This window comes from Rhinatrema bivittatum, chromosome 2, assembly GCF_901001135.1.
Source record: "Rhinatrema bivittatum chromosome 2, aRhiBiv1.1, whole genome shotgun sequence".
Lineage (NCBI taxonomy): Eukaryota > Metazoa > Chordata > Amphibia > Gymnophiona > Rhinatrematidae > Rhinatrema > Rhinatrema bivittatum.
In genome coordinates this window covers 210,524,524-210,549,632 of record NC_042616.1, presented here as the reverse complement: position 1 = coordinate 210,549,632, position 25,109 = coordinate 210,524,524, and the positions used below count along the sequence as shown (strand labels likewise).

The 25,109-nt window shown below is 43.2% G+C and overlaps 1 protein-coding gene across 4 annotated transcripts in view; it reads left to right on the top strand.

Annotated features, from left to right (window-relative positions):
* IGF2BP3 (insulin like growth factor 2 mRNA binding protein 3) overlaps positions 1–25,109 on the top strand; it is a 355,866-nt gene that overhangs the window by 260,074 nt on the left and 70,683 nt on the right. For 2 of the 4 annotated variants that reach the window (XM_029589081.1, XM_029589084.1), the window contains exons 6-8: positions 11,885–12,169; positions 13,870–14,019; positions 22,547–22,669. In XM_029589081.1, coding sequence (XP_029444941.1) covers positions 11,885–12,169; positions 13,870–14,019; positions 22,547–22,669 — 558 coding nt within the window. The remainder of the gene's footprint in view (positions 1–11,884; positions 12,170–13,869; positions 14,020–22,546; positions 22,670–25,109) is intronic. The other 2 variants (XM_029589083.1, XM_029589085.1) reach the window with 1 other exon arrangement.

Genomic DNA, 25,109 nt, shown 5'->3' with positions numbered 1-25,109 from the left:
TTGATTTTTAATGTAAAAGTCTCTTGCCTATAAAAGAATGAGCTAGAGGTGAGAGAGAGGGAGGGAAAGACAGACACTAGAAATATGTACCTTAGGCTTGGTTTTTAATTCTAGGCATGGCACACACACACTAATGAATATATCCCACTATTTCATCTCTCCCCTAAAATTTCCCAAAGCAATGCTCACCAATCCTCTTCAGCCACCTGCAAATTGATCATCTTCACTCAGTGCTACCATAGGAAACACAAAGTCAAGTCTTTCTTTTTGTTTTATATTTTTTAATTAGGCACACACGCACTAAAAGAAATTAATTTTCCTGGATTTTAGTCAAGGTACACACCCTTGTAGGTAGATTATCCTATAATTTCACCTCTCCCCAAACTTAAGACCCAATATTACCCAGCTAGCAATACTCTTCAGCCACCAGCAAAATCTTTCTCTCCTCTCAATACTCTTTCAGGAATTCCATTCGTACCTTCGCACACTGTTATGGAGTGAACAAAAAAAAGCTTTAATATAATGTGGTCTTTGGGAGAAGAGTTGGCCAAATATCACCTTGTGAGCTATTGCTGTACCGTTTTACATGGCTCACAGGTTGTAACTGCTGGATAGCATAATTGAATGGATTTTTTTCTTTACTGTCACTTAAACTGATCTGTTGACTCTTACTGCAGCCTGATATATCTGAAGCTGCTTGCTATACAGACATGTTGGTTTGTATGTGTTTGACATGTTATTCTGTTCAGGTGTTTTTAAAGTAACTAGCAGTGTGCAGCAGTTTTTTCATTGTCTGACATCCTCCATTTTATTTGCCATGCCCTTCCTAATAATTCCTAACATTCTGTTTGCTTTTTTGAGCACCACAGCACACTGAGCAGACTATTTCAACATAATATTACCTATATTAACTATGATGAGCAGATCTTTTTCCTAGTTGGTAACTCCTAAAATGGAACCTAACATTGTGTAGCTGAGCATGGGTTATTTTTCCCTATATGCATCACCTTGCACTTGTCCACATTATATTTCATCTGCCATATGGACGCCCAATCTTCCAGTCTTGTAAGGTTCTGCTTGTGATTTAACTACTCTCAATAACTGTCATTCGCAAATTTGATCACCTCACACGGTATACCGCTTTCCAGATCATTTATAAATATATTAAAAAAGTACCCATCCAAGTACAGATCCTTCAGGCACTCCACTGTTTACTTTTTTCCGCTGTGAAAACAGACCATTTTATCCTACTGTTTCCTGTCTTTTAACCAGTTTACAATCCACTAAAGGACATCTTCTATCCAATGCGCTTTTAGTTTTCTTAGAAGCCTCTGAGAGACTTTGTCAAATGTTTTCTGAAAATCTAAATATACATCTACCGGTTCACCTTTATCCACATTCTTATTATCGCTTCAAAAAAAGGTAGCAGATTTGTGAAGCAAATCTTCCCTTGGGTACTTCCATGCTAGCTGTGTCCCATTAAATCTTGTCTGTCTACATGAACTGTGATTTTGCTTTTATAATAATTTCCATGATTTTCCTGGTACTGAAGTCAGTTTCGCTGGTCTATACTTTCCCAGATCACCTCTGGAGCCTTTTTATATATAGGGGTTACATTGGCCACCTTCCAGTCTTCAGGTAGAACAAATGATTTTAATGATAGTTTACAAATTATATGTAATAAGTCTGAAATTTGATTTTTGAGTTCTTTTAGAACCCTAAGATATGTACCATCTGGTCCAGGTGATCTGCTACTCTTCAGTTTGTCAGTCTGGCCTACTACATCTTTCAGGTTCACCGTAATTCAGGTCAGTTCATCTGAATCATCACCTTTGAAGACAATGTCTGGAACTGGTGTCTATCCAGTATCCTCACTAAACACTGAAGTAAAGAATTCATGTAGTCTTTCTACAATGGCCTTAATCTTCCCTAAGTGCCCCTTTTACCCCTTGATCATCTAACTGTCCATCCAGCTCCCTCGCAGGCTTCCTGCATCAATATCCTGGTCAAGCTACCAGAGAGCCATCATCCTTTCACTTTACTGGCTCTTATTTTCTATGTCTATTTCCCACATGCTGCTAGTCTGCTTTGTTAGCTACAAATTCTTGCTCAAGCTGCAGTGGTTTTTGTCAGATTGCTGAGCTCCAGAGACTCAGCTTCCAGGCTACTGTCTGTACAGCTGTTCTTCTTGCTTTGCAAGTCACTGTGAATGTTGAACTCTTTTTTTTTTTCATTTTAATAAACATTATTTTTGCATTTAAGCACTGAGTTCTCTGTGTGGAAATTAGGAAGACAAGGTGTAGCTGACTGTCTAGGAATTCAAATTAAGAGCAAACTCCAAGGGCAGGACAGTGTAAGTATGTTGAAGAATTAAAGGAGTTGTAAGTCAAGGCTTACTGGAGGTCTGGCTTTATAAGTTAAGGAAGTGGAAGGACTCATCAGTCTTGTCAGTTACTGCTTGTCTGTTTCAAAAAATGTCTGCTGTGCAAGTCTGTTACTTAGATTAGGAGCATTTTCATATTGCCCCTCCCATCAGTGATTGCATCAGTAGCCTTAGTGAAGTGTTGTGAATTGCTCAAAGCTGTAATTTGTTACTACTACAATTTACTATTGTCTCAAAGCATGGAAGTATCTGGTCCAATAGGAAACATGCTCAGTGAAAATGCAAATGTCTGCCCTGTCAGTTGTCACAGCCACTGCCTGTAAACAAAAGCATATGTTTACAGATAAAGCAGTTGAAAATTATAAATTTGAAAAGGCTAGTTACCTAAAGAAGATAAACAGAATGTGGGAAGAGTCCCAGTCTTTTACATACAAACTTGTTTGTGCTTTCAGTATAAATGAGATTCAGCAAGCTATAAACCAGCACAAGTGCAGTTTTAAATGTTATCAAATGCAAGATACTTGAATTTCTTATAAGAATAAATACAGAAGAGTATTGAAGAAAGATCTGCGTGAGGACTTTGTCACATTCTAGATCAATCTAGTACATAGCACTATTGCACAAGCACAGCAAAAAATTAAGAACTTAAAGGAAACTGTCCCAGCAATCCAGTCTTCACAAATTATCTGCAAGAACGTCAAGGTCTCTGAAATCAGTCCATTCGAACCTGTCCTCAGCAAGTGCAGCTGTCGCCAGAGCACGCACAGAAGCAGACAATGATTGTCAATGTGATATTTTTTTTTTCAGTAAACAAAAAGCTGCTATAAAGCTAGTGAAAGCCAGAATCAGAGGAAGAGTGTAGAGCAGCTGCAAGAAAGATGAGTTGGAGGCAGAAGAACAGAAAGCAGCTGACATTGTTGCTACAGCAGCAGCCAAATGCAGGAAGACCAAGCTAGATACTAAGCTAGACATGCTATATCAAGAGAGAGAGGCTGCAACTGCAAAAGCCAATGCTAAGAGCCTTGAAGCTGCTGTGGAACAAAAAAGTGGGAACATCTAGATTAATCAGGTTCTTTCAGAAGATCCTATTCAGTGTACCAGAGACTGTCTTGCCTCTGAGCATGGCAACTCATTCTCACACCACAGCCAAATGAAATACCAGATATTGAGATGACTCAGCCTATCCGTGAAGTAAACTCTGTACCTGACAGAGACCAGTTCAACACACTCTCATGGATGTTAATTGTCACCCACCATGATCCACATGCCCCTATATGCATGAATGCACCTCAACATGCTCACAATCAAGGTACATGTGCAAAGAGACATCCTGCTTTAGGTTTACACCCCAGCACCCTTTATGGATTTGGGGCCAAGGCATCACTGTGTGTTATCCACAAGAACATATGCCACATGTCCTCCACAGAAATTGGATGCACGTGATCAGCCTCACGCTATCAATACCTAGAACTGATGCAGTGAAAGAAATCCAATGACATGCCACACAAATGGCATCTTGCAAGCACTTCAGCACCTGAAAACTGAAGTATCAGACAGATCAGATCTGGCCAAGTACATGGCCTATCGTGAGCTTGTCAACTCAAGGCTCAATAAGTTTGACTGTCCTGAGAACTACAGATCATGGAAATCTATATTCTAAAGTGTCATCAAAGATCTGAATGTCATTGCAAATGAAGAAATGGACCTGTTAGTGAAATTTCCTGGGGGTGAGTCCTCAGAACGTGTGAAGAGGTTAAGGTCGGTGCACATAGACAATCCCTCAGCAGGCCTAGTGATGTGGAGAAGAATTGAGCAATACTTATGGTAGTCCTGAAGTCATTGAAGATGCTGTTTTCCAAAGAATTGAGAGCGTCCAAAAATCTGACAATTATAAGCTACAAGAATTTGGAGATTTGCTCTTAGACCTGAAAGCGTCCAAAGCTGATCCATATCTGTGAAGCCTCAATATCCTGGATATTCCTCATGGAGTGAAACCAATTTTGCAAAAACTGCTTCACAGCCTGCAGGAAAACTGGGTTTCCCTAGGCTCTAGATATAAAGTAGAGAATAATGTTGCCTTTCCTGCATTTACAGTAGGTTCATCTAGGATCAAGCAGTGACAAGAAATGATCCAAGTTTTGTCTGGCGCATCAGATGGAAGAATGTAAAGCTCAATCAGAATCATATCTTTTAATTAGCACATTTTTATCCAGGAGGGGTGTTCTAAGAAAGCAATTTGTAGACAATTGTATCAACTTTATATTCAATTCTTGCAGGTCAACCAGCACAGAGGAAATATGCTCCTGCATTGAATGACCTGAAATCAATTGAACAGTAGCATTCTGCAACAGCTGCATAGCATTAGTTACAACATTAGGCAAACCTAATGGTTTACAATTGGTCTCTACCTGTGAATCATTTAAAAACAAAAAAAAGTCAGCTTTTCTAGATAAACGACCTCAATTCCAATACCATTGGTCAGACTGTGAATCTGAAGGAAAGCTGTGAAAATGAAGACCAAAGAGCATTTTAAGGAAATTAAAGATAGTTATAGACATATAGAGGCTAGGAAAAAGCTACAGAATAATATCCAAGTGCTTGGATATCCCAGTGAGCACTGTTGGATCAATTGTAAGGAAATGGAAGCTGCATCATAGCACCCAGATACTGCCTAGGCAAGGCCATCCGTCAAAACTCTGCATTTAGAGCAAGGAGACGACTTGTGAGGAAGCCACAGAGAGGCTAACACTCACTTTGAAGGAGCTACAGAGTTCAGTGGCTGAGACTGGAGTGGAGGTGCACCAGCCAACCATCAACCTGGAGCAAATCTGCCAGGAAGCAAGGCAAAAATCACTCCCAAACAGTGCGCAAAGCTGACAGAAACTTACCTCAACAGAATTAAAGCTGTTATTGGCAGCAAACGGTGGTTCTACCAAGGATTAGTCTGAAGAGGTTGAATACTTATGCAAGCAGCATTTTTCAGTTTTTAATTTTATTTTATAAAAAATAGAGAAATAATGAATTATGATTTTGAAAATTTACTTTGTGTACTTGTTTGCAGTAAACATATTGTCTGGAACCAGGGCCAGCGGAAGCGCTAGGTCTGGACATAGGGCGCCAACCATTAGGGGGCGCGAGCCATGTGGAATCATTGAACGGTGGTGGCAAAGAGGAGTGGGGATTTGTATCTCCCCTCCTCTTTGCTGCCGCCGCTCACGAGAGGTTGGAGTCGGGGTTGTGAACTTGGGGGGGGGGGGGGGGGGGCAGAAGGCAGACGGTGCCCAGGGCACCTTTTCCCTTTGCACCGGCCCTGTCTGGAACAATCTGTATAAGTGTCATTTGTAATCCACACACACCTGCTGACATTTTAGGAGGTCAAATACTTCTGCAAGCCACTGTGTATGTAAATACATATACAAAACACACACACAAAATGGCAACCTGGATTCCTGGCCTGGTGTCACTCTCTCACCAACCAATCGGCTGTTAAACCATTTGTCAAATAACAGGCAATCACACTGCCAGCCAGAAGCTCAAAATTCCAGTTTTGATTCTCTTCAAGTAACTGAAAAAAGCAATCAGATACACACAGAGACAGATAACACACCACATCCACTAAGGCGTTTCACAGAAATAGTACACAAACTCCTTCAACTGCCAGAACCATTTTGAACTATCGCAAAACTTAGCAAATAAGACACTCAAAATCTATACAGCAAACCTATCATAATGTAACGGTAGTAACACAAAGGACTCAAAGAACACAAACTCTACCTGTGAAAAGCACAGGTAAATATTACACTGGGTCCTAGAATACCAATACACCACATACTGGGGAAACAAAACAAACCCAATTGCTATATATCTGTACAGACACTACATGCTAGCAGAATCTCTCACCTTGGTCACATGCGCAGAGACAGACCCTCAACAAATATCGAATAAAGGATCACAAATTACAACCAGCAATATGCAGACAAAGACTGAAGCCAGACTGTGTGTAACAATGGAAAAACAGAACCATCATTTCTCATAAAACAAACATTGAAATCAAGAAACATAAAGCATCAATTATAAGAATAAAACCATATTAATAAAAATACATATTTTGAAACTGACACACAAAACATCTATTAATTAGTCATATACATTTTTTTAAATTTCCTAAGCACCAATAAAATATTTCAAAACAGCAGACACATCAAATAACACCCAATAATTAAAACTAATGATTTTTAAAAGCCCCTGCTGGGAACTCTTGATTTCCAGTCACCCTGCGAATGTTGAGAATTAGGCACCTGGGGGGTGCACACTAGGCCTGTGCAGGGGGGCCGCAGGCTGGCTAAAGATTTGCTGCCTTTCAGCTGTGCTGAGTGAGATTCAGCAGAGAACAGTCCTCTGCTTCCTGATCCAGTGCCTCCCTTCCAGGTATCATACAGGGAAAAGGAGAGCCTGCAGCAGACAGAGCAAAGGAGGATCATTTTGGGGAGATTAGGAGAAGCTGAGTAGAGATCATTAAAGGGTGAGAAGGGAGGGTGGGGGATGAAAGGGGGGATCGGCTGGAGGTGTATGTCTGTGTGTGAGAGAGGGGAGCAAGGGTAGGAGGCGGTGTTCATGTGTAGGGGAGGGAGAAGGGATGTGTGTATCATATTGAGTGGGATGTTAGAGGGGGGCTACAAGAGGAACAGGACTCGAGTATGGTAGAGACACTGTCCACCTCCCTTCCCCACCCTCTGCAATTCAAACCCTCCTGCCCTTGATTTTGGATTCTATCTCCCAGATCCTGAAACTTTCCTCCTTTCCTACCTCTCCCTTCTCTCCAGATCCTGGAACCCACTCCCCCAACCCTTGCTGCTCACTCCTCCCCTTCCTCAGTCCAAGAACCTCCCTCGCGCGCGCTCTCTCTCTCTCTCTTCCTTATTCCAGATTTCTAATCTTTACTCTCTCCCATCCTTCTCATCCCCCTAGTCCTCATTCCTTCTCACTCTCCTTACCCCATTCCTGTACCTCCTCCCTTCTTTTCCACATTCCCGAGGTCTTCCCTCGTACTGATTCTTAATATCTTTTGTTCACCCAATAAAAATTAAATACATGCTAATTATGGTGTAACTAATTTAATATTATAATGCAATGTAAAAAAAATAGAAATGTCTGCCTATTTGCTTCAGAATTTTTTAATGTTTGCCACTGGATCTTCCCCTGAGCTGCCACAAGAAACTAGGGGACTGTGTCTTAGACCTTCTGCTCCCTGATGTCCAACCTGGGGGTGGAGGTTACAGGACTGACAAAGGGTGACAGTACCTAGGGGCACCAAAATCATAAATCAATCACTGGGGGCACACAAACTGTATTCTCTCTCACACACACACTTGCATGTTAATTCTCTCTCACACATACATACATTTAGTTTAGTTTATTGTTGTTTATATACCGATGTATCAGACAAACCATCACACCGGTTTACAAGATTATAATAATATAAGAAATACAATAATTCATAAAATGTGTAGGGGAGGGAGAAGGGATGTGTGTATCATATTGAGTGGGATGCTCTCATACACAGGCTCTCTAAGACCCTCTTCCCCCCCCCCCACGCTCTTATTCCCCCAGAGTCCCTTATAGAGAGGCTCTCACTCTCAAAGGCTCCCTCACATATATATACACACACACACACAGGCAGGCACCCGTTTGCACTCATGCGCACACTCACTCATACTCACGTGCACACAGACCTCCAGGCAGGCACCCATCCATTCTCTCACACACACACACCCCAGGGGAGGCACCCTTTCATTCTCTCTCACACACACACACCCCAGGGGAGGCACCCTTTCATTCTCTCTCACACACACAACCCCAGGCAGGCACCCATTCTCAACCACAGACCCTCGGACAGGCACCCATTATCTTATACAGGCACACACACACACGCATGCACCCATTCTCAAACAGAGACCCTCAGTCAGCCACCCACTCTTTTACTTACACACACACACTCACACTGACACCCCCCCAGGCAGGCACCCATTCTCAATCAGACCCCCAAGCAGGCACTATTTCATTCACTCACACACCCCAGACAGACTTCCATTGATTCTCTCACACACAGACCTCCATGCAGGTACCTATTCATTCTTATACATACAGACCACCAAGCAAGCACCCAGTCATCTCTCACACACAAGCATGTTCTCATTTATACATACACTGAAGTCAGGCCCCCTCTTTGTTTTGCTGGCAGTCTCTGAGCTTCCCTCTCTCATCCGCTGCCACTGCCACCTCATGACTGTTGGTGAGAAGCCAGTCACTCATCATTACTGATCTTGTGCATCAAGATCAGTGGAGAGAAAGTGCCATTCTTGCTAGTTTTTAATACTGTGAGGCCTGAACAGACAATGGGAAGGTAGCACTTCTCAGCTCAGCTGCCAGTGGGATAGGATCCATCACATGGGCCTCGCCCCACAGTCTGGCACTGCACTGGACCCAGACAACGGAGGTGGGCACTTCCCAGCCTGTCCTTTGTCAGTCACAGGTGCCTTTTTATCTCGGCTGGCACCCCCTGGAAACTTGTTTACAGTGCCCCACTATTTGTGCACCCCTGCTCTAATGCATCACTACTTCTTTATTTCTATTCAGTCTCCCATCTGTCTTCTGCTTCTTTGCCTATAAATTTACCCCTTCATATCATTTTCCACCATGAGGATGTTGGGGAGGTACCAGTTCTGGAGATGGTTTTCAGCGGTTATGAGTCAGATGAGCTGAACCCCAAATCACTGTGAACCTGGAAGATGCAGTAGGCCAGATTGACAAACTAAAGATTAGCAAATCACCTGGACTGGATGGTATGCATCCTAGGGTACTGAAGGAACTAAAAAATGAAATTTCTGATTTATTAGTTAAAATTTGTAACCTATCATTAAAATCATCCACTGTACCTGAAGACTGGAGGGTGGCCAATGTAACCCCAATATTTAAAAAGGGCTCCGGGGTGATCCGGATAACTATAGACCAGTAAGCCTGACTTCAGTGCCAGGAAAAATAGTGGAAAGTGTTCTAAAGATCTAAATCGTAGAGCATATAGAAAGACATGGTTTAATAGAACACAGTCAGTATGGATTTACCCAAGGGAAGTCTTGACTAACAAATCTGCTTCATTTTTTTTTTAAAGGGGGTTAATAAACATGTAGATAAAGGTGAACCAGTAGATGTGGTGTATTTGGATTTTCAGAAGGCATTTGACAAAGTCCCTCATGAGAGGCTTCTAAGAAAACTAGTCATGGGATAGGAGGCGATGTCCTTGCGTGGATTACACACTGGTTAAAAGACAGGAAACAGAGTAGGATTAAATGGTCAATTTTCTCAGTGGAAAAGGGTAAACAGTGGAGTGCCTCAAGGATCTGTACTTGGACCGGTGCTTTTCAATATATTTATAAATGATCTGGGAAGGAATAAGAGTGAAGTTATCAAATTTGCGGATGATACAAAATTATTTAGAGTAGTTAAATCACAAGTGGATTGTGATACATTATAGGAGGACCTTGCAAGACTGGAAGATTGGGCATCCAAATGACAGATGAAATTTAATGTGGACAAGTGCAAGGTGTTGCTTATAGGGAAAAATAACCCTTGTGATAGTTACATGATGTTAGGTTCCATATTAGGAGCTACCATCCAGGAAAAAGATCTAGGCATCATAGTGGATAATACTTTAAAATCGTCGGCTCAGTGTGCTGCAGCAGTCAAAAAAGCAAACAGAATGTTAGGAATTATTAGGAAGGGAATGGTTAATAAAACAGAAAATGTCATAATGCTTCTGTATTGCTCCATGGTGAAACTGCACCTTGAGTACTGTGTACAATTCTGGTCGCCACATCTCAAAAAATATATAGTTGCGATGGAGAAAGGACAGAGAAGGGCAATCAAACTGATAAAGGGGATGGATCAACTCCCCTATGAGGAAAGGCTGAAGAGGTTAGGACTTTTCAGCTTAGAGAAGAGACGGCTGAGGGGGATATGATAGAGGTCTTTAAAATCATGAGGTCTTGAACGAGTAGATGTGAATCAGTTATTTACACTTTCGGATAATAGGATGACTAGGGGGCATTCCATGAAGTTAGCAAGTAGCACATTTAAGTCTAATCGGAGAAAGTTCTTTTTCACTCAACGCACAATTAAGCTCTGGAATTTGTTCCCAGAGGATGTGGTTGGTGCAGTTAGTGTTGCTGGGTTTAAAAAAGGATTGGATAAGTTCTTGGAGGAGAAGTCCAGTAACTGCTATTAATCAAGTTAACTTAGGGAATGGCCACTGCTAAGGGAAAGAGGTTGGTTAGTGATTAATTGTATCAGTAGCATGGGATCTTCTTAGTGTTTGGGTAATTGCCAGGTTCTTGTGGCCTGGTTTGGCCTCTGTTGGAAACAGGATGCTGGGCTTGATGGGACCCTTGGTCTGACCCAGCATGGCAATTTCTTATGTTCTTATCTCATTCACTTTCCATCTTCCTGCCTTTTGCTCCCATTGCCCTTCACCAACTCTCCTCTCCAGATCAGCCCTTCTTCTCCTAGTTATGATCTTTCCCAGCTCTCTCCTGAGCATCCCTGTCACTGGATAAACCTGTTTTTGCAACATGTGATTCTGAGGCAGGGACTTACTGAAGGGGTCTGACATTCCCCCATCGGTGAAGCCACTGTGAAATACTTTGTGACTGCACGATGGCCTAACTGCCTGGCACTGCTCCAGCCATTTTGCAGCAAGGCCTTCTAGTCTGGTAGGATCTGCCTGGCCCTCCTCGTGGTTCAAAGTGTGAGATGGCAGAAGCAGCACCAGGCAGTGAGAAGATGGTCAGAGAATTCCTCACAGGTTAGGGGGAAGCACATGTTGTGTATTTGTAAGAATTCATGCCATTCAGTGCAACACAATTCCTACTAGATTAGGTAATATCTAATGTAAATTGTAAAGCATACTAGTCAGTATTACTGCTTGCACAGCAGCCAGGCAATTACCAGGAAGCACCATGAAGAATTTCATAATGAAGTAAGATATTTTGCTTATTCAGACCATATGCCACCACTGCTTGGCAAATATATTTTAAAACTGCAGTATATAGCGGGTAGTTGGCTTTGGGGAAACACATGACTGGCTGAAACCTACAAGTGCTAGAAAACTGAGATTTGTACAGGTAAAACTTCCTTCTGTGTCCTGTGCATTTCTTCCACTAGAAAGTTCTGTATTGCTGCCCTATAATGTTTTTAGCAATTCAGAGCAGTTACTGTAGAAACCTTTATGCAAGATGCCTGCTGGCTCGCATGAGAAAACGTGTTACTTTTTGAGCACCTTGAATACCTATAAACTGATAAACTTATTGTGTTCTTTTTACTTATAAAACCGTATGTACATTAAAGAGCAGGTTGTTATGTCTTGGATACACTTTCATTGTGTAAAAGTCTATAGTGGTGATATTCCTTGTGGGTGTGTTTTTTTTGTGTGTTTCCCCTGAAAAATAGAGGAATTGAGAAACTGAACGGATACCAGCTTGAAAACTACTCATTAAAAGTCACGTATATCCCAGATGAGATGGCCACCCAACCGGCCACCCAGCAGCACCCACAAGGCCGACGCGGATTTGGACAGAGGGGTCAACCTAGACAAGGATCGCCTGGTGCAACGGCAAGGCCCAAGCAGCAATCCGACGTTCCCCTGCGCATGCTTGTGCCAACACAGTTTGTCGGAGCCATTATTGGGAAAGAAGGTGCAACCATCAGAAATATAACCAAACAGACGCAATCAAAGTAAGTTTATGTGCTTAATCCAGCTGGCTTTAGCTTTATGGATTCAGCCTTTAAATATGATTTATCACAACCATTATCCCTTCTTGTAAGTCTTGTCTTGTCTTTTCTCCCCATTTAGTCTGCCTCAGATTACAGATCCCTTTTCTGCAAAATCAGAATTAACAAACTATCTGATTTTTGTCAGCTTTTTTTTTTCCCCTTATTTTTTTTTTCCTGTAGAGAAAGCATTGGTGACTTTGGTCTCTAGACTGTCAGACACTACTTGTGTATGTTGGGATTAGGCAGGGAAGAAGCACAAAATGTCAGTCTAATTCAGAAACTGCAAGTTAGGCAAAAGTGTACCAACATCTCCTCATATCAGAGCTTGATGTTATGGCCTTAGTGGTTTAACTTCATCTTTTTTTTTTTTTTTGTTACCATGGAGCATTTTAAGGTTTATGTGGAAGCAAGTCTCTTTGTGAAAGAGCATAATCAATAAAAGGTTGGGTCACCAGAAAGAAGAATGTTTGGACATATAACAGGAAACAATTTTTGTTGGCACAGATTAAAAAATCATTTGCAAGTTGTCTGTAGAAAATAAGTGAGTATATTCTAATCTGGCAGATCTGCTTTTACTCATAGCAATGACTGTCATATGGCACATAAGAACATAAAAACCTACACTGCTTTCTTGCTTGATAAAGGAAACATCTGCAGGCAAAACAGCAGCATAAGCAGAATGGATGCATTGGTTAGGGTGGGGGTATCACTTCTACACATCAGTTCTTTAGTAACTTGAAAGATGTTAAAATATTCACTTCTGTACCTGGGATTAGCACATTGGAACTTGGCCTTCTCCCATACAGTGACTTTTGATCTCCACTTTCTTGAAAATCTTTCTCAGCTACATCTGCCCCACTGAGAGAATGCACGAGAGAAGTCAATTGTTGTAGGAAATAATTGTCCACCTTTATGTAATGGAAAACCAAAGTAGTTTTAAGGAATTTTAAAAGACTTTTCTGACAGTTTGAGGTGTTTTATCAAGACTTTAGGTTGAATTTTATATGCTTGTACTCATATGCCAGGGGTGAGCAACTCCAGTACTTGGTAGACAGAAAACAGATCTGGTCTTATTGATAGCCGCAGCATGTATTCATGAAGAATTCAGTTTGCATATTTCTGATATGCTGAAATCCAGATCTGTTCTTGGCTCTTGAAACCCAGTATCATGATGCTCATCAGTCCTTTAATAGCCATGTTGGCTTAAAATAGTTTTTCTAATTAAGAGAACTAAATTAGAAAAGTGAGCAGAAGTCTTCGCTATCTAAAAATAAAGAGATAAATTGTAGGTGGAGGGGAGAGAGTCAGAGCAGAAGGCACTGGTAAATGTCAGAGGTAGATCCCATTCTATTTTCAGAAGACTTAACATGGGTCTGTCAGACTGAAAATGGACTAGGCAATGGGGCTAGAAGATATCTTAAATTCTGTTGACTCGTTCTTTGGAGACCAGAGAGGTTTTGGAGGACTTGGACACTGGTAGAAGATCCTCTTCATGCAAGAGAGTAAGGAGAAGGCTCGTAATTACAGACACAGACACATAGGAGTGGCTGAAGGGGGAGGAAGGTATTGCAAAAGGGGAAGACTTCTGTGGGCCTTGAGGTAGTCATCTGCTGTCATATTTGATTTTTCCATACTGGTTTCCATAAATTTATGCTACTAAGATTTTCTTTTTTAAGAATTGATATTCATCGTAAGGAAAATGCTGGTGCCGCTGAGAAGCCAATTACGATACACTCTACTCCAGAAGGCTGCTCGACAGCTTGTAAAATAATCATGGAGATCATGCAGAAGGAAGCGCAAGATACCAAATTGTAAGTGAAGCACACCTGTAATTGTTCAAACTAACAAAGCATAACAGTGTGGCAATGGTGTTGGGTATGCGGACGTGCAATTTCACAAGCTTTCCTGACATGGAAGAAATAGAAAGTGTTTCTTTACAGTTCACCCCCTGTGTCTGTGCTTCCACAGAGCTACTGTCCTGTTCTAGCAGCAGGGGGGCTACAGGAATCATCACCTGGGGACAGGAAGTAGTGCCCTGATGTAATGAACCCAGAGCGTCTGCTTCAGAGCTGTTATCTGGAACAGACTTGTGAAAGGGGGGTACTTATTGGGGGGGGAGAGGCACTGGAGGTTTCAGGGACCTGGATCTGCCCAATTCTCCTCGCCTCAGCAACTCCTTGCAGCAAATTCATCATGGGGCTTGAGTGTTTGTATCTTTGGATAGGCCTTGCGGCAGCCCTGCTCCCTTCTGCCTCCTCTTGAACGGGTTTTCCATTGCTCCGGAAACCCACGCAAGGGACGGGATACCATCTGTGCATGAGAACTCCCAGGCCCCATGCTGAATTTGCTGCAAGGAGCTGCTGCTGCAAAGCCCAGGCCTTGCCTCAGGAAAAACAGTGCCATGATAGGGGGCGGGCCTGGATATGCAGCATGGCAGTGACAACACTCCAGCGCCTAGGAAAATCTGGCACTGGAGGTGGTTTCCTAAATCCTGGTCTTCGTTTCGTGGACATCTCCTCGCACGCCTGTGGTTATTCATCAACTGTTAATGGGAGACCTCAGGAGAGGCAATCGCCTTATATACCGCATGTTCTGTAATACTTGAAAACGTGTGAGCAAGTTGAGAAGAAGATGTAATAACTCAATTTCTTTGCTTTTTGTCATTGTATCTGTTTTGTGGTGGTGGGGCAGGGGTTAATTGCTGTACATTTTAAGAAAAATGAATAAGACTAGGGAAGATCAGCTTGGCCTGTTGACCTCATAACCAGCTCTTAGCCAGATAAAATGCTGAAATGGGTAAGCTGTTAATTCACACCTATTCCCTTCTCCACCCTCAATAGTTCTTAAGGAAAAGCTTCCAAAACACTTAGTGCTACGCTTATTATCACCTGCTTCTAAAACCTATCAGATTGAAACAATATGCTACTTGTACCTTAAAACAGTGGTTCTCAACCCAGTCCTCAGGACACACCTAGCCAGCCAGGTTTTCAGGATATCCACAGAATAGGCATGAGGTAGATTTGCATGCACTGATTCCATTCTATGCAAAGCCATCGTATGCCTGTTCATTGTGGATATACTGAAAACCTGGCTGGCTAGGTGTGTCCTGAAGGGGCAGGGTTGAGAAGCCCTATCTTAAAATGTACACACAATTTCGGAAGGGTTTTCATGTAGAACTAAATTTAAATTGCATTGCTGGAAGTGTGCCTATGGTTACTCAGTGCTACTTTGCATGGTTGCAAACCTTGCCTCATGAAGAGTCTGGTGCAGTTTCACTGCAGCTGTGCAACAGACGCCTCTCTCTACTGCTTCAATCAGAGAAACGTTCTAATATCTCACTGGGGTAGTATCTCCAAGTGGATTTGGTTTGCACTTGTAAGCCAGGGTGAGCTCATTTTAATGCTTGCTTTGTGCTAAAGTTCTTCTTTCCGGGATTCATATGGTGTAACACATACAGGCTACGTATGAAGGAAATTTTTTTAGCCAGGGTGCTGGCACCCAATATAATTAGAGCTATTTCTGTATCTGTCTGCCTCATTTTTCTTAGTCTTTGCATCTTTTGATACTTGAGGATCTTCTGTTTCTTCATACACTGTACTTAATAGTCATTTCGTACAGACACTTCTATTAACCGTTCTTGGTTTTCTCCTTCGCCACTATCTCCAGTTTTCTTGCATCAAATTTATCAGTTGAAATAGGAATATCCCAGTCGATCACAACCTTTTCATTCTCTGCTGTTCTCGGGGTTCTGATCCCAGTGTCTTTCTGGAGCAGTGATATAGTGTGCTACAGCTTCCAGTGGATGAGCAATGTTATCTTATTTTATCTCTGTATGTAGGCCTTCTGTCATCAGCACGTTACCCCCTAATGAAGTATGTATCCATTCTGTGCTGGCTGTGAAACCTTCTGTCTGTAGTAGTGCTGTAATTTTCAAGGTCGCCTTCAGGTTTAAGTTCACCTCTCCTTAGCCATTCCAATGTCAGGTTTTGATCTAGGTGTGGTTTTGGTCTGCATGTGATTTGTATTTCCTGCTGTGCTTGTACTTTTCCAATTACTTTTCCTTCTTTGCTGTTCTGATTCTGTAAAGTTTTTTTCATTTAGTTTTGCAAATTCTGCTGCTGCTTCCATGTGCTGCTGGATTTTCATTCGTTTTTCTGTTTATCTGAATACTTATCCAAGTTTAATGATAGACCAATTGTGGCCTTTCATATTTCAGCAGTTTTTCAGTCTGATGCTATTTAGTGTGTATGTCCAATCTCCAATCTGCCTTTTATTGCCAAACTCATGGAGAAGACTGGTCAATACCCAACTCTATGACCACCTAGACAATTATAAAATTCTCTATCCAACTCAATATGGTTTCTGCAAATCTCTAAATATCGAATCCCTGCTTATCTCACTCACAGATTACCTTATTATGGGCCTAGATAAAGGACACTCCTTCCTACTAATACTTCTGACATCTCTGCCGCATTCGATACAGTGAATCACTCTATCCTACTAAATCATCTATCAGACATTGGTATTTCTGGAACCGTCCTCAGATGGTTTGAGTCATTCCTCAGCAATAGACTCTATAAAGTCTAAATAAACAACAAAGAATCCTCCAGCATCAAATCATCCCTAGGAATACCTCAAGGCTCTTCACTTTCTCCCACTCTCTGCCAGCTGCAATCTAACCTAAAACTAAAGCATTTCCTGTATGCCGATGACGTGCAGATTCTGATCCCTATAACAGAATCCTTACTCAAAACACTCAAGTTCTGGGAAAGCTGCTTCCACTCTATTAACCTCCTCCTCACCAGCCTAAATCTAGTCCTCAACTCAGCCAAGACCGAACTCCTCATCTCCCCTGATCACATTGAATTTTCACTGCCAACCCCTTCCACCACCATGGTCACCCAAGTAAGAGACCTCGGAGTGATACTAGATAACCGTCTGAACTTAAAGAAATTAATCAACAATACAACCAAGGATTGTTTCTACAAATTACAAATTCCAAAAAGACTTAAACCACTCCATTTACATGACTTCAGGACGGTCCTCCAGGCCACTCTATTTTCCAAGATAGACTACTGCAACGCCCTCCTATTGGGTCTCGCCGCCTCTACCACCAAACCCCTTCAGATGCTCCAGAATTCTGACAAACACCAATCGAGGAGATCACATCACACCCATCCTCGGGAATCTACACAGGCTCCCCATAAGCTTCAGAATCCTACATAAGTCCCTTACCATTATTCACAAGACCATACACAATCAGCACTCACTCGACCTTCATATCCCGCTAAGACTGCACGCTTCTACAAGACCTATAAGAGAGGCTTATAAAGGAACCCTGCATGCCCCCACCACCAAATCCACCACTCGTACATCCACCAGAGAACAAGCCTTCTCAACAGCAGGGCCAGCCATCTGGATTACCATGCCTCCAGACTTCAGACAGGAACCCTGCCTGGTGACCTTTAGGAAAAAACTCAAGACCTGGCTGTTCCAACAAGCCTTCCCATAGCCCTTTCCCCCTACCCCTTCCCCCCTCCTAACTCCTTGATCCTAGAAAGTCCCCCCTCACCCCCTGCTAATCCTCCCCCCAGTACTGTCACAGCCTCGCATTGTTAGCCAGTTTCTTGATTGTATATAAGTTCTATATATATATTTAGAGTGCCTTATTTCTGACCCAGTGCACTTCCTGTATAGCCTTGTTAAGTTTACAACGTTATTCCTCTGTCTCCGGCACATTTCTGCTTCCAAGTTCACATAACTTTGTTTTATTGTAACTTTTCTTCCTCTTCAATATTATTGTTACAACCCCCCTGTTCCTTGTGAACCAATATGATATGATTTGTATCATGAATGTCGGTATAGAAAAGAGTTAAGTTAAATGTGTGAAAGCCTAGGGCAGGCGTAGCCAACTTGGGTCCTCAAGTCACAAACAGACCTGGTTTTCAGGAAATCCGCAATAAATAAACATGAGATTGATTTGAATGCACTACCTCCATTGTGTGCAGATCTAGCTCATACATATTCATTATGGATATCCTGAAAACCTGGCCTGTTTGTGGCTCTGGAGGACTGGAATTGGCCTGGTCTAGGGATAGTTGCAGTCTTGCTACGATGCTCATGCTGTCTTCAGCTTATGGTATGTTGTCTCTGCATATGGAGGAGTTTTCTTTTTTTTCTTTTGTTGCTCAAAATCTTTCTGGGCATTCTACAATGCCAAAGCTCTATGAAAGTGCAGGGTTTGCAAGTTGCTGGCTTGTATCTTATTTATAGCACTTTTCCATATCTGTTTCCTGTAAGTACACTTTGCTGATCTTTTTCTCTGTGATTTGTGCTGGATTGTAGCACTTTCATCTAGGAGTAGATGAAAGTACTAATATATATCTGTCGGAGAACCCTAAAATGGAGTAAGTAACAGCACTAATGTTTTAAATGATTTGAAAGATGGTTATTGCTGCAAGCTTTATTATACAATGGCAAAGAAACAAAGATAAGGTAATTGTATACCATGATAATTTAAAGTGCATACATCTATAAGATGTATATATTCCTGCTGCTGATCTATATATTCCTGCTTAAGTTTCTTTATTAGGCTTCAGTCAGAAAGATGTTTTCAATTTTGCTTAACTTTTCTTTAAGGAAGGTCATCTTAGCACATTTGTCCAGGATAAGTGACATCCTGATGTCATCTGAGACGCTCTTTATTATTCGAAGTTGTTCACTAACGGCTCGATCCAGTAAGGCCGCGGTAAAAACAGTGAGGTAGTGTCAGGCGCACCCTTCCTCCCCGCACGCACAGTTCTCTTCACTAACTCCCCGATACTCTCCTCTAATCGCATGCAAATGCATGCCGCGGCTGTGAAGCGTTAGGGAAGGGTTATGCCCGCGCAACCCATTTTACTGTATAGGCGCTGTAACAGCGCCTATACAGTAACCTGGGTGCGCTGGTACCTGTCATTTCAAATGACATTTCAAATGACAGGCACCAGGAAGTGTAAAAAAGTTTAAAAAGTGTAAAAAACAAAAAACCTGTGTGTTATATAAAAAAATAAAACAATTTTAAATACCTGTCGGAGGGCCGTGGGTCCAGGCGGCCGGTGGGCGGCGGGCAGCCATCAGCGGCATCCGGTAGTCCCTTCTCCCTTCCTCCCTCCCTCCCCTGCCTGGATGAGCGCCAAAATCGCACGGGCGGGTCGGCAGCGGGGGGGGGGGGCGGCAGCAGGATCCGGGAGCGGCGGGTAGGCGGCAGCGGGGGCCGGGGGGGCAGGGGCAGCGGGGGGGGGGGGGGCAGCAGCAGGGGGGCGGCAGCAGGATCCGGGAGCGGCGGGTAGGCAGCAGCGGGGTCCGGGGGTGGCAGCGAGATCCGGGGAGCCAGCAGCGGCAGCATGTTCGATCGAGCAGGCAGGTAGGTGGCAAAGTAAAGATGGCCGCCAGCACGGGAAAATCGTGCAATTGGCCGCTGAAGACGTGACGTCACACCCCGTGACGCCAAACGTCGTGACGTCACGTCTTCAGCGGCCAATTGCACGATTTTCCCGTGCAGGCGGCCATCTTTACTTTGCCACCTACCTGCCTGCGCAATCGAACATGCTGCCGCTGCTGGCTCCCCGGATCTCGCTGCCACCCCCGGACCCCGCTGCTGCCTACCCGCCGCTCCCGGATCCTGCTGCCGCCCCCCCGCTGCCGCCCCCCCCCCCCCGCTGCCGCTGCCCCGGACCCCCCGGACCCCGCTGCTGCCTACCCGCCGCTCCCGGATCCTGCTGCCGCCCCCCCCCCCCCCCCCCCCGCTGCCGACCCGCCCGTGCGATTTTGGCGCTCATCCAGGCAGGGGAGGGAGGGAGGAAGGGAGAAGGGACTACCGGATGCCGCTGATGGCTGCCCGCCGCCCACCGGCCGCCTGGACCCACGGCCCTCCGACAGGTATTTAAAATTGTTTTATTTTTTTATATAACACACAGGTTTTTTGTTTTTTACACTTTTTACACTTACCATAGCAGGCCCGAGCCTTGCTACTTTTTCGTTTGTTTTTTTTTGCCCTGGTCCCGTCCGGTCTCCTGCAGCCCCGTCCGGTCCGGACGGGGCTGCAGGAGACCGGACGGGACCAGGGCGGGTAAGCAATGTTTTTACCCTACACTACACTAACTCCTACTAGGGGGAGGCGGTAAACTAGCAGGTTAAGGCCGCGGCAGAACAGCGGGTTACGGAGGAGATAATATCAGCGCCCGTTACAGTATCGCAGGGGAATAGCTAATTCCTTCATTATACAGCTTTTTCGTTCATTTACATGCCGGGTGCGGAAAGGGTTATGCGTCTGTTTTCAGAAGCGATACGGACGCGTGAAACTGGACACTGTATCGCCGAACTGCCTTGCGCGCCCGAATTGTGCGCTACGAGCACGTTACAGACGGGCAATCCTCGAGCGGACGATACTGGATCGAGCTGTAAGTGACAATCACAGGAGCTGTGAAGCTTCAAGTCATCTGTTCATTTAATATCACTAAGGGTAAAGCTAAATCCATGGCCCAAGTGGTTAAGAGAACTCTGTGGACTCAATACAAGACAAAAGAATTCCCCTGAAACTGAAATACTCTTTGCTGGAGCTTGATGTTTGGGATGGTGTGTACACCATGAAAATGGACAACTTGATGTATGTTACAAGGCAATTTATTATCCAAAGAGTGTGGGATGCTATCAAAAGCTTTTTTTTTAAAATAGTCAATCCATGATACGCTGAGGCTTCAGTTTTTCTTGCAGCTGTGGCTTTATTCAGCATCAACTTGTCTTCACTTATATGTACTCCTTTTTTTTTTTTGTTGCCCTTCTGTTGCCATGATGGTATTGGTCTGTGATCATATATTCTATCTGTGTTTATTGTGAGAAAACAGCTTGAAAATTGTAGTTAAACAAGTTATTGATCTGTAGTTTTGGGGAACGTTACTTGGGGTTGCCCTTTGGAAGAGGTGTTAATTTTATTAGCTTTTGCGGTCTTGTGGCGCTCTGATCAACTAATTTTTGCAGCTTGCCACATCTTGATGGAAAGTTGTTTAAATGTTTGAGCCAAAAGTGTTGGCCACACTATCAAGGCCTAGGACCTTCCAGTTCGAGTCTCTTCTCAGTCTAGTTTCTAGATCTTTGGTTACTTCTAGCTATTCCATAATTTAGATGATTCTGTTCCATGGGCCTCTGTGCGCCGGGTAGCCACTCTACTTCTGTTGTCCTGGCAATGCCTGGCCAGTGTGAATATCTATTCTTCCTTCACAACTTCATTAGTAGTGTGGTCACCTTGAGATTTGTTCTAGATGTCATGAGGTCACCACAAGTCTCAGAAAGACTTGTGACAAATCTGTTCTCCAGTTATTCCCCTACCCTAAAGTCCTCTTTGTCCTTTTGAGTGTGGCAGTACTTCCCACCTTTGAATCTTACGTGAACCTTTTCCAGAAAACTCAAAACCTTTTTTATTTTATTTTTTTTTAACGTGTGGGGTGGCCATCTGTAAACTCTTCCTAAGTAAAGCAGAACAGAGGCTGTTGTACAGGAAGCTCTGCGATATCGGATATAATTTGCAGCTAAGATCCATTTCAGTAAATGGAATTCCACCTTAGAAATGCCAAAGTGTTATGTTCATTTGCCATTAGAGCTCTTCCAGTTACTTGTTTTGTCAGAGAAAAGTAGAAATTTGAGGGTTTGCAACTTCCTGTTTTGTTTACAAGGAAAGCTTTCTGTTAGAGGAAAAGTAAAATTGTACTTAAGTAATGCAGCATTGCCAGCTTGTACAGTACATAAATTGCCCTTTTGTAATAGGGCAATAGAAAGATCCACACTTAATTCAATCATCTTCACAGAGACCATTCTTCTGCTTATACAGAGGTCTCACTTTACATGCCTCAGTATCCCACCTGTGAACAATTGTGATAAAGATTAAAAAAAAAAACCAAAAAAAACCCAGTACTTCCACTTTTCTTGGATTCATTGAGGTGGGAATGATCACATGGAAAAAGACTTTGACTGTAGACACTTCGCTTCAGGAATTCAGAAAGGGGCAGTTAATGATTTTGCTTGGTGTAAGCAACTTAAAGAACCCTTTTGATAGCAGAGCTCTAATTTAGGTAAAGCAGGATGGAAAAAGGCATGTGTAAGAATACCTGCTTTTGCTGTGTTCTGCTTTTGGTGGTCAAGAAAAAATGCAAATGTAAACTTATTTTCTATGTGTTTATTACTTCATTCTCCTGCTTTCTTCTTAAGAGGACTTAGTATGGGTTTCAGTCTTTTACCTACTGCCAATTAATGAGCTTTGGCAGCACTTTGTTTTCTAACATTATTCTACACTTCTCTTTACAGCACAGAAGAAATCCCCTTGAAGATTTTAGCACACAACAACTTTGTTGGCCGACTTATTGGCAAAGAAGGAAGGAACCTAAAGAAAATTGAACAGGACACGGACACTAAAATCACAATTTCTCCGTAAGTGTTCTCTTCCATTTATGTGTTACCACTGCATTTAGGGTGGTAGTTTATTTTTTATTAAAAAGTGCTTCCCTTTCCCCCAGCCTCAATGGGGGAAAGGGAAGCAAACTGACAACCTAGAAACATGACAACAGAAAAGAAACATATGGCCCATCCAGTCTGCCTGTCCATTCAATTCATTTAGCATTATAATTCTCATCACTTCCTTAGAGAGATCCCCTGTATTTATCCCATGCTTTCTTGAATTCAGATACTTCCAGTGGGAGGCTGTTCCACACATCCACCACCCTCTGTAAAGAAATGTTTCATGAGTCCCTACCCCTTTCAACCTCATCTCATGACCCTTTGTTCTAGAGCATCCTGTCCATTGAAAAAGGCTCCCCTGCTGTCCATAGAAACCTTTGAGATATTTGAATGTCTCTATCATATCTTCCCTATCTTGCCTCTCCTCTAGGGTGGTTTACATATTTAGATCTTTAAGTCTATCCTCATATGCTTTAGAAATGAAGACCACGGACCATTTTAATAGCCACCCTCTGTACAAACTCCATCCTGGTCAGCAACCTGGCAGAAAATCACCACTGACCTAAAATTTCAACAACAAGCAGGATGAATTAGCCATTATGTGTGGGTGACAACATCCAACGGTGTCAACAAGGACCCAGCTCTCAGAGCTCAGTAAAGACTTAACTGAGCATGTGCTAGAGTTCCTGTGCACTTATGCCACCCCTCAGTGTCTTTGGGATATTTTTTTTAGCCTTTGGCCTTGTGCTTTACTACTCTGTTGCTTTTCTGTATTTTGCTGCTACCTGGGCAGCCCTTCAAACAGAACTTTTGAGTTCTTAATTTTTTATTTTTTTTTAAGTTGAACATGGAGAAGGACATAAAGCCTGTGCTCAGTCAAGACCTGTATCTGTGGGCACTGAATGTCCTTTTTGGATACTTGGGCTATCTACTATCACTGCCTGGCCCAGACCATGGCGTCTCCAATTGTTACAGCTGTGGTTGGATGTCCCATTAGACGGAGCAACATCGTGCCTGGAAGATGGAGTTCCTGCCAGCGGTTGAGAGCCCCTAGTCTCTGCATGAGGCTGAACAGTGGAGCTGCTCCATGTGCAGAAGCTAGGCAATGTCAGGCTCTTTATGCAGGAAGCCGAGGTGGGAATACTTGCCATCTCAATCCAAAATGCTTAGGAAGGCTCCCTCCCCTAATCGTGGCGCTGATTCCCAGATCCACCTCAAGTCAGGGTTCAGCATGGTGCAAAAGCCTGTCATGCTGGATGATGCACCAAGAAGTGCACCCAAGCAATGTGAGGGACCCTCTTTTGGGGCTGTTTGCCTTATAGCCAAAGAGAGTCTGCACCAAAGCAGAAGATAGCCTTATCCATGTCATGAAAGGAATTGCACTGTCATAGCGCTGAATCATTTGTTATACCTGGAATCCAGGTCAACCAGAGTGCCATCCATGTTCTCTGTACAGATCTTGCTTTCTAAGGTACAGTTGTACCACTCAACATAGCATGCCAAGGTGCATTCAGTTGATTCAGAGCTGTGCGCTTTGGTGCATAAGCCCAAGCTGAGGTTGGGTCATGATGGGAGGAGCCCTGCTGCCATAGCATTATAGCTACCATGGCACAGAGTTTCTCTACAGCTGTACAGACTGCCCTTATTAGTGATGAACTGATGTGGGTTTCTGAAGATCTCTTCAACTCCACTGCCCATGGGGGCTCAGCTGTCAGAAGTAGCTAAGGGTTTTTTTTTTTTAACCTCCTTAAGCTGTAGAGACCAGAGAGGAAAATTTAGACACCTTCCTGTCCAAGATGGAGTTTTTCCCACAGGGTCGCCCAAGGTCCCAAAATGGTGCAGGTCTCTCCACAAGAACTTACAGAACTAAGAGTAAGTCTGCACTATGAGATGGTGGATTCTTCTCATGCAGGGGAGTCCCCTCACAAATGAGAGAGGGTTTAAGGTAGATGCTGTGCATTCTGAGTTCTTAACAGATATTCCAGCTCAAAACAGCAGAAGTCTTCTCAGTCACCCTCATTCTTTTCAGGTTCTTGGTTTAGCGACACCCCCCCTCCCCCCACCATCACCATGACTGGAAGAGGAGGAAGATTCTACAGAGATTCCTTTAGATTACATACCTAAAATTGCCTCAGCATACTTCTACTCAAGAGGATCTCTTTTATTTATTCCAAGTTCTTAGATAAGCTGGCAAAGACACTGCCTATCAGTGTCAGGAAAAAAAAGGACCTGAGAACAGATGTCCTTAGGCTTCTGTTTCTTCAATCTCCAGAAGAATCTGTGGTTATCCTGGTTCACAAGCTTTTGCAGGCGCTTTAGGTGAGGATGTTGCACATAGATATCATGGATACTAGTGGCCTGGAAACAATTCAAAATGCAGGGTCCAAACATATATTGAGCTTGTCCAACTCCC